This window comes from Ischnura elegans, chromosome 4, assembly GCF_921293095.1.
Source record: "Ischnura elegans chromosome 4, ioIscEleg1.1, whole genome shotgun sequence".
NCBI lineage: Eukaryota > Metazoa > Arthropoda > Insecta > Odonata > Coenagrionidae > Ischnura > Ischnura elegans.
In genome coordinates, this window is record NC_060249.1 from 5,151,226 (window position 1) to 5,162,135 (window position 10,910).

Below are 10,910 nucleotides of genomic sequence, written 5' to 3' on the forward strand. Positions count from 1 at the left end.
GTAGCTAAAGGAAATTTTCTGCAGGTAGCAATACTGTAACATGGAGACGTCAAAACCAACTGGCTGAGCATGTAGAATAATTGGTTTTTCTGCTTGATAATTTGAAAGGGCCAAATATTACATGATTCATATACGTAGTATGTAATCTTTATTATAGCTGTGAAAATTACTAGACTCAGGGCTCTCCCTTGCAGTTTGGATACATATATATTGTCGACATATATTACTTGGGGTTAATAAATTTCAATTTTTTCTATGGAGCTGTTGAAGAGACATTCATGGTTTTCATTCATCTCCTACTTTTGAAAATAACCATCAACAATCCTCATTATATTTTCCTTCTTACATTAGACTAGACATTCATCATAGAAAATTGGAGTAGAATATATTGTAGTATGCTTTGCTGTATTGCCTGGTTCAGAAATGATCATACTAGACTCGACTCGATTCGATACTCGCTAGTAATTTTCAACTCGACTCGAGATCAAAAAGTGCTACTTGCACATCCCTATTATATTCCGAAGGAGCAAATGCAGACTAAGGAGCCTGTGACAGGTATATGGTCAAGATACAGTGATGCATTTGGAAAAGTACCCAAAGTCACCATAGCAAACACTGTTGAAGCTAAAGTGGAAGCTCATTTATCAGAGATGAATGCACCACCAAATTCCATCCCTGGGAAATAACGGAATACTTGTATATCGTACTCAAGGCTGAAAGTATTAGTGAAGAGGTTTCTTGCCATACCGCCATCCACTGTGTTCAGTGAAAGACATTTAGTTATGCAGGAAAAATATGTGAAGTGAAATGCAACAGACTTTATACTGACAGAGTGAAGATGCTTTGCTTTCTGAGCAAAGATTTAAAGTCTGTAAAAGGAGACTAAATTTGAGAGACATTATTGATAATGATAAGATATCATCAATAAAAGATAGATATTAAAGGAGATACTTTTATTTTAAATTTAAACATGAGTGCTAATATTCTAAAGTAATACCTATCATGTAACAACACTTTTCAGGTACGTTCTGTTTTGAAAATTAGCTATTATATTTTAATTACATAGTGATGATATGAAAGATGCTTTTGTCAACTGGCTCTTTCACGGAGTAACATTTTTTAAAGTAGTTTTCTTGTTGCCTGGAATTAAGTGCTATTTTTCTTGGACCCTACGGCATCAGAATCGATGGAATCGGTATCGGTAGAATCAGAATCGAAATGTCAGAATCGGAAGCGATAAAATTTTGGAATCGACCCATCACTAGTATTTACAAAAGATTTATTTAAAAAATGAAGTTGTTTCCATTATAGAAAGTGTTAAAATTTGTTTAAAACCCTCTATTTTCTAACTTTTTCTTAAATTTTCCCCCGCCCTGGTTTTGGACCCCCCAAGCAACATTCCTGGCTACTCCACTGTGGGCGTAGTCCAGTACAAGCTCCCAGTGCTCCGAAGCACTGGAAGCGAGTCTTTTCGTGGTCCAGTAGAAGCTACAAAAGCTCCCGTGGCGCTCTCGTACGTCACGCATGACGTCACTATATTCGCTTCTCTCTCGCTACAAACGCTCCCAAGAAATGGCTGGAGCGAACCGGTTTTCAGCGCGAATTTGAACGGGAAGGAAGGCTAAAGAAAATGGTGTTCATAACAATTGTGGACCTGGCCGGCAATAATATGACCATTTGGAGTTGATGGAAGAAGTCGCTAAGATAGCCTGCAGGCTAGATAGTAAATGCTAAAACCAAATGGTTAAAGAACTATTCGGGGGATATTACGGTGAGGCAAATGGCTGTAACTCAATGGTTTCACAATTCAGAGTCGCCACGGGCCAGATCGGGGAAGAAATTGAGCGGCAAGACCAAGATATCTTATAAAATTTGTTGTGATAATTAATTATATATAATATTATTTAATTATTAGTGGTTTAAGCTTGAGCTAGCGAGAAGGGGAGATAGAAAATGGCTATTCGAAATTAATAAGACATGTAGTGAGTGAACTTTCCGGTCGAAGCATTCCGTCCGTTACATAAGAATTATGTTAATTTTGTAAGTTATATTGAGTTATGTAAGTTTGTAAATATATATATTTGTTATTTAGATCAATTATTAGTTATTTGAACTTGATATTGCGTGAAATTGAGATAGAATATGACTTCTTAGGTTAGGGTACGTGAACTTCTAGTTAAAGCATTCCGTTTGTTGCTTTTTGGCGGCCAACCTAGGTTTTCTTCAAGCTTTCCCCATGAAGATTGTATTCCCTGTTAAATGATGATATCTTCCTCTAATCTTCAACTGAAGTTTAATCAATTATTGATGTTCGGTTGTATTTTACTTATGTAATTTTCTTAAGGTCAGGTTGATACGCATTGCATTTATGCTTAAGGCTCGTTGTTGACGAGATTGGTTCAAGTGTAGGACTGCTTTTGAGACTGTCATACAATGTCATGAGTGCAATTGACAAATCGCATAAAGGACACTCCACTTAAGGCCTTTTTACACCTACATAAATCCGCACAAGTCTAAATGTATGAACGCGAGAAAGAACACGAAATGTACCGTACGGTTGCGTTGTTGCACGTTAAGTGGTTACACGTGTAACCACTCAACTTGTGCAAATGCATGATCGGCAAATTTAACCTATTTTAGCTAGGTTCAAACATTCGTACATGTTCCGTTTCGGTCCACAAAAATAATTCACGCAAACAGGCATTAACTTGTACGTGTATCGTTTAAACGCAGGCTTTTAGGTGAGTTAAGTTAATTAGGCTTATTTTTGGTTTCATTGAAATTTCTATAATAAGGTATTTAATCGGTCTTATCTTCTTTTATATGTATCATATGATCTGCTCTTTATAGTTTAAGTTTATCACCTTGTTGTTAGAGGATTTGCAAACCAGTGGGTAAAATCTTCAGGACAAGCATCGGTCTGCTGTGGTGCCCGATCATGGTATCCAATGAAGATCTAATATTAAATAGGTTTTTTGTGGTGTACCCCATGGTCATATTCTTTTTGTCATTTATATTACTGACCTCTCTAACACGCTAAGTAAAGTACAAGGGGCTATAACAATCCCTAATTCAGACGATCTAATATCCGAGCAGACGATACTAGTAAAACAAACGACTAACAAATGCTACAATCGCTCCAGCCGTGATCCAGTAGGGTAGCACTGGGAGCGATAGGAGCGAAAGTGGACCACGAATCTGTAGCGTCTGAAGCGGGAGCACTCGGGAGCATTGGGAGCGTGTACTGGATTACGCCCTGTGTAGCACCTTTTCACTTTGGCTCTGCATGCCCCAAAACGCGTGTTTCTGTCTCTTTCCTGCTATGGTGTGAGTGTGTATCTTTCCTTTCATCCTTGTGTCATTGTCCATTTCTTCTGCTGGTGAGTGGTGATCTGCCCCCGTGCCATCTATTGGTTACTCTTGTGGGCCATAGCAAAGGGAGTTTCCTGTGCATAAACTCCCGCCGAAATCATGGTAAATCTAAGCATCCTGGTAGCGCAACTGGTAGAGCACCTGGCCGGCAACCAGGAGGTTCTGGGTTCACGTCCCATTCAGGCTGCATTTTTACCCTCTGATTTCTGTCTTCTTTCCACCTACCACAGCACCGTTGTCCTCTTCCTTTTTCCATTACATATATGTTCCTATCCCTTTCTTTCCTTACCTGTGAATTTATCTACCCAGAAAGCAGAAGATGGTCTGTGGTTTGATTCCCGGTTCAGGTGAAATTTTTCCATGTGTTTTCGGCCATCATTCCATCTCCACGCCATACTATGTCATCGTCCTGTATTTATTATCACAGAACACACAAGTTAAAGAATAAAAACTCACATTAATAACTGAATTTTCTGTGGCATTACCACCTTCCTCGGAGTTAGGTAAAAGACTGTAGGTAAAGGGTAAAGGATAGCTGAGGGAAGGGGAAATAGAGGGAAGGTAGGGTCCAAAGATGGGGGAAAAGAGTGAGCTGAGGCAATTAATATTAATATATTTATATATATGATGGTTTCCATGGACAAACTCTATTAATATCAGAATTAATGGTAAATTTAAATGAGCAACCACAAGGTGTGAATGAAAATAATTTCACTAAAAATGTAAATCAGCAGGAAATCTCTGTTAAACAGCTTAGTATCGTCTCCATAATTTTATTTGCAAAGTCAAAAAGTTTAAATAACACTTTGTTAAAGATCGCATGCATGATCGACCAGTCTGACACACACATCACACACACACAGCAGCACACCACTGGTTCTTTCTCCTGGTCTTGAATTTAAAAAAATAAACATTTTTACCCTATCTGGGTCTAACTATTCTTTTTTTTTTGATAGAAATATTGCCTCCGGTAATGAACAGCCAGTCACTGAAAACAGTAATTGTTGATGATTAAAAGAGAGAGACATACACGGGTGTATGCCGCGTGTCGTATACGTGGAGATTGCCCAGACGTTTCATGACCAACTGGTGGCCACTTCTTCAAGGGAATGGTGCTTGCCACCTCGGTTCTGCTGCCTTTTTATTATTTCAGGTGGGCGGAGAGGGTGAGGCGTGAGGACTGGAGGGGGAAGATGAAGAAATGTTGTGGATGACTGGGTTCCATGTATTACTAATTCTCTATCCGGTATCTCTGTTATAACAAATTATTACAGTTATATAAGTCGGGGAATGAATTGTCCTCCATCCCCACCTTATTATTACGAGAAAGGCAATTTGCTGTTTGATTCACAGCCATGGATTTTCACAGGTGCGCCGACAGGCCCCAATCAGCAAGTTGATGCCCACTGGCAGCTGCATGCAATTTACCTGCCTCCCCTGCTGCGCTCGGCATCCATACGCAAGTTCATGGTCGGGTAAGTACTTGCGCTCAAATGCATTACAAACATGCTTGTAGCCACACTAATCCCTTCTTCTAGTGCCCAGGTTCTCACTTCATGCACATTCATATGCATCCATTTCAGCATTCCCAAATGCAAGTGTTCTTTCAAAGTCTGAAACTAATCATTTGTTAGACTCTACACATCCTCTGCTTGTTCAACACCATCAATATCCCCTTTTTCTTTGGCGGTCGTCAGCTGGTCAGTTTTAGCAACTTTAATGTAGGATGGGTATCTTCAGTGGAGTAACACTGCCGAGAGGATGCGTAGCAAGGTTTTCGGGTTGACCTCCGCGTCGTTTCATCTTCATGACGACAGTTTCGCCAGCTTTGCAGCTAGCGTCTTCAGGTACGAAGTGACTTCGTACTTACTTCACACTTCGTACCTGAAGATGCTAGCTGCAACACCAGCGAAACTGTCGTCATGAAGATGAAACGATGCGGAGGTCAACCCGAAAACCTTGCTACGCATGCTGCACCACCCCGCAAAAGTCTCCATCAACATTGCCGAGAGGAGTTAGTTCCCCAACTAAATGCTCGGTAGCTGCGGAGTCTAGAGTAAAGTTTATGTCACCTTCAGACTGTGAGCTTGTTCCCATAGCAGTTGATTCCTCCTCCATTGCCATCTTCTTGTCTTCTATCTCCACATGTACTGCAAAGCTGATTCCGTAGTCGTCATCTGAAGATTCTTCATCGTCGTTGGCTGGGTGATCACTTTTACCCTTCCAGCATTCAGCCCTTAAATGACCTAGTTTACCACAGTTGTGACAGCGAATATGAGATTTGTAAAATTTATTTTCATTCTTTACCTCAGCAACGTCATTCTTCCATGTATTCCGAGAGTTGTTCTTTACTTGTTTGGACTGTGTAGCGGATTCCGTCGTAGGTTGAACCTCAGAATTCATGTCCTGCTCTCCGTTAGCCAAAAACAATCGCTTGGATTCCTCATCAAGTTATCTGTTCTTCACAAAAGCTTAGGTTAGTCTATCAGTGGACATGATCTCTATGGCTGTGACGACCACGTTATATTCTTGCGGCAAGGTGAGCAACAAATGACAAATGATATCCGGCTCACTCACATTGGCACCCGTTGACTTCAGTTGACGAATCAGTCGATCGAAATGAAGAAAGTGATTTTCCAGATTTTCCTTCTTCGGGTTATGTTGACGAGCCGGAGATAAAGGCTGTCTTCTAATTTGTAGCTGAGTTGCTAAACCTTTCAAATGTGTCTTTCAGCTCCTTCCTTACACTGTATGCTGATATTTTTCCTTTTTCTTACTCCAAATGACTTTTCGCTAGCTTCCGAATTATTAGTCCACTGAATCTTTTGACTCGACTCCGCAATGTAGCGTTCGCTTCTTCTCGAGATGTACGTTCCGACGCTGATTCGTTTAGGATCGGTCCTGGATAAACTGGTTCTTCCTCGGTGAGTGTTAAGAGATCTAGTTCATCAAATAACGTTTCCATATGAGATTTGCAGTCGCCGTATTCTGCCCTGTCGAACAAGGGAACTTTGAATCTGTCGTCTTGATATTCCACCGCCATCCTTCAGCGTAAGTTTTTCCGACAGGATTTCAATGTTAGCTATCGCAGAAAAATGTAACCTCTTTGTTATACGTATCTCGAAAAATTATTCTAATTGAAGCTTAATGTCTGGGCCCATAACCTGATATTATAGAGTTACAAAGTTTCAGAGAAATAAGAAAGCCGTGCATTCCAGTCAGACAACAATACCCAGACAGCCCGATACACACGTATCGAACCTTTTTATTTATGTTGGAAACGTCTTAGTAAATAAATAGAATATGCATACATTCCAACAAGTGGCCACCCTGAGAAACAGTAGAGTGATTTACTCCCAAAGTTAGTCTCTAATTTTGTTTACAAAGAATCATGTTGATTTGCAATGAACTGTATGTACCATTGAATAGCTTAGAATTTATGTTATTTTTTAAACTAAGTTCAATCACATGCATTTTTAAATATGTACATAATTTTTTTTGTTTCATTGAGCTCTCCACCTTGACCGCAAACATTGCGTACAAATTATTCTTTCAACTCTTCATTGGTTCTGACTATAGTTTTCCACAGAAATGCGGGTTAGAGATCGCCTGTATTTTCAATTAGGTGCATACATAGTTCCGAGTCTGTGCTATGGGAGGGGGTGTGGTTTGAATTCAAATATTTGAAAGTGATGCAACTACTTGAAATCCTGTCCTGCTTTGCACAACTGTGTTAGTATATGTTCTCTGCGCCATTGGAGATCTTGATCAGGCATTGTGGTGGGCATCATGTATTGATTGGTTGCTGATGCCATTGTCCTCTTAATTAAATCTTGTCGATGGAAGTCGTGCTGACATCAAGGATCCTGGAGACTTGTAACTCACTCAAAGTTCAATATTTTCAATCAAATTCGGAGGTGGTAGGATATTTTAAAGTCAACCAAAATCCTTTGGCACCTTGTTTCTCCCCTATTGGTGTAATAAATCCAAATTGGGTTTGGACCCACATTGTGGGGTCAAAATCGTAAAATTTTCCTTACACTCAACAAAACATGCGACTTTTTCCGATGAGTATGCCAATTTTCATGAATATAACTTGAGGGTAAGTGACTTTTAAAATTTGAGGTCACAAATGACACACGACTAATGGGACAGTCTGTATATGGAGGGGAATGATCAGAAAAGAGAGAGAGGTGTGATTTGACGTCACTTGCTGAGTAACAGATAAAAAAAGCAAAAAACCATCCGGTATGTTCTCCTTGTTGCAGGTACGAGATGTTGGCAGTCCAGCAACGAGACCTGAGCCAGGAGCGAGCAGCTGACGTCTTGCGTCAACAGCCCAACGTACACTACAAGGCGACCTGATTGTTCCCCCCCCCCCCACTGTAGGGTAGGGCTCTCCAAAGCCAAACTCACCATCAACCCAAGAGACACACACTTTTGCACACAAGTTCATGGTGCAATTCATGCAACACTGGCAACAGTCTCTGCAGTGATTCCCTAATGTGTATATGTGTGTATTAGCATATCTTTTGAACTTGAAATGTCTTTGATGCTCAATGTACTGACAATTACAATAAAGCAACCATATCACTAGGTTTTCGTTGGATCCTAAGACACTAGCATTTTTCCCAGATAATCCAGACATTAGTACATAAACAATAAAACCTCTGTACCATGAACCCTCATGCAGCAAAAGTTTAGGGGAACCTCCCTATTTTATATTTTTTATACATAATATTTTGTAAATAGCAGTCATGAACACAAAGAACATCGAGATAAAGTTCCTGTATTTGTATGAGATTCCTTAAGTTTATTTTCTGTCATCAGTCTTAAGAGCTCTATCAAGCAAAGTTGCTGCATAAAGCCACCAGAATGATACCAAAAATTGCTATTGACTTATATTATTGCTCCCCAAGAATAAAATCAGCTAGATATTGAGCATAATAGGGTAGTTTCCTTCATCAAAGAAAACAAAAGGCAATAATTGCGATTCGTTACCCACCATTAGTGTATTCATAATATACAAATTATTTCGTTTTATAAATGCCGGTGTAGACGAATGGCAATGGTCCATTTTTATCCTCATTTGAAAAGGGCCAGATTGGCGCCCATGCGATGCCACTCCACGTGACGTCACAGGGACCTAGTTTCTATAGGAGAAGATAGGAGTTATACGTCGTCTGAGGTTACCAAAGCATGCATGAGGCGCAGAGCTCAGGGAAACATGTCTTAATAATCACTTATTAAAACTGGCTAAGGTCGGAAAGTTTTCCTCGTTTGATAAGGTATTAATAATCCTTATTTAAGCCAAGCGCTACCAGGCGGCAGGGCACTAGGCTACCCGCTGGCAGCCTGCGACGTATCAGCGCTAAGCCTCGCCTCAAGGTCACCTTACCGGGCGGAGGGGGAACCAGAAATACGACGTACGGAGAGATTTCCCATCATTCCTACTAACGCGTCGCGTTTTCGCGCGCTTGAAAATTTTCACTTTTCATTTAATCGCGAAAAATAGATATTATCATTTAAAAATCTAAAAGCGTGAAATACGTACTCCAGGAGTAATAATCTTTCGATTAAGGCAATAAAAAAATAATAGGAAACCACCCTATTATGGAGCACTTTGAAAATATGTAATCCACAGGCATTAATTTTTACTCTCCTTTAATTTCAGAGTGTAACCAATGTAAGCCATGTAGCATAGAGCTGAATCAATGAGGAAAGTAACAATTTCAATTAGATATTAAGTGCCGTGACGATAGCCATGGTAATTGATGGTAAATAATGATTGCTTACCACATACTATTGAAGAGGTTTGTATGGTGAGTGAAACAAGGTTGAGAAATTTACTTGATTTGTTTCATATAACAGTTAGAATACATATGTGCTTAATATGATATCACTATTAACACATTCAGCACGGAGCACGTCAAGTGACGTACTCTGCCAGTCGGTCTGGGAACCCACTTCTCCGCCTCCGTACGTAACTAATATCCACTTCCGATTGTGTGCATGGCCTTCCTCTTTCATACGGTGTGTGCTGTACACAAATGGCAGTATCTGATACGATCAATTTCAAGATTAGGCCTATTGCTAAGCACTTTCACCTTACTATTGAAACATAGCATAGCACTTGGCAGAATCTGTGTATTTATAGTTGAATTCACAGTGGCTAGGAGAGGAAGGCTTTCATGCTTTTAAATCAAGGTAACAGCGGTGGAAATCCATTTATTCTCTTACATAACGAAACCATATTTTATCATTAGTGCAGCATAAGTTATGCTTGCCGAAAAACTTTGTTTCATTTGATGTGGATCACATCGTTGTACGTTGATTTCATAACTCAGAGCAGCAATTTTTTTTTATCGGCCAATAGGGTAGTTTCCTTCATCAAAGAAAACGATAGGCATTGATTGCGATTCGTTGCCCACCATTAGTGTATTCATAATACACAAATTATTTGGTTTTTGAAATACCGGTTTAGACGAATGGCAAGGGTCAAATTTTATCCTCATTTGAAAAAGGCCAGATTGGCGCCCATGCGATTCCGCTCCGCGTGACGTCACAGGGACCTAGTTTCTACACGAGAGGATAGGAGTTATACATCGTCTGAGGTTACCAATGCATGCATGAGGCACAGAGCTCAGGGAAACATGTCTTAATAATCACCTATTAAAACTGGCTAAGGTCGGAAAGTTTTCTTCGCTTGATAAGGTATTAATAAACCTTTTTTAAGCCATGCGCTACCAGACAGGAAGGTACTCAGCTATCCGCTAGCATCCTGCGTCCTATCAGCGCTCAGAGCCTCGATCAAGGTCATTTCACAAGGAGAGAGGGGGAACCAGAAATGCGGCGCACGGACTTTCCTACTTACGCGTCGCGTTTTTGCGCGCTTGAAATTTTTCACTTTTCATTTAATCGCGAAAAATAGATATCGTCATTTAAAAATCTAAAAGCGCGAAATACGTACTCCAGGAGTAATAATCTTTCGATTTAGGCAATAAAAAAATAATAGGAAACCACCCTATTCTGATGACTTTCATTAAAATTAGGCCCGCATTGAATGTGTTGAGATGCAGCTTGTATATCATGTCAATGCAAGGAAACCCCCATGAGTCAGCAATGTCATGATTTTTCTGGTCCCTAAATTCATTGTACATAGGTTTTACAATTTCACGTTTGAGTGGGGAAATTAGTGTGTACTTTTATTGTGAATGAAACAGCAATAGACTAAATGCCCAAACCAAGCAGCATTCCATTGAATTGTCAATACACCTAATTTCGACAAACTTTTGTCCCTCACAAAGGTATACATCCTCATTTTCACCACATCAGGATGTATGTATATCCAACTCAAGACTCCAATTCCCAAGATCGTTTTGAGTACAAAATATTAACTATCATTATATGAAAAAAATAATACACTTCCATTTCTTGATATGCTAACGATAAGAAATCATGATGGATCCATTCATTTAGATTGGTGGAAGAAACCACACAAATCAGACAGATTTCTAAATTTTCAATCACATTACCCT

At 39.8% G+C, this 10,910-nt stretch overlaps 1 protein-coding gene across 4 annotated transcripts in view; it reads left to right on the forward strand.

Moving 5' to 3' along the window:
• Positions 1–7,987, forward strand: part of LOC124157011 (probable galactose-1-phosphate uridylyltransferase) — a 45,751-nt gene extending 37,764 nt beyond the window's left edge. For 3 of the 4 annotated variants that reach the window (XM_046531475.1, XM_046531474.1, XM_046531473.1), the window contains exons 6-7: positions 4,742–4,847; positions 7,641–7,987. In XM_046531475.1, coding sequence (XP_046387431.1) covers positions 4,742–4,847; positions 7,641–7,737 — 203 coding nt within the window. In that variant the 3' untranslated portion in view covers positions 7,738–7,987. Of the gene's footprint in view, positions 1–4,741; positions 4,848–7,640 lie in introns of those variants that run through there. The other variant, XM_046531476.1, reaches the window with a different exon arrangement.
• Positions 7,988–10,910: the final 2,923 nt, after the last annotated feature.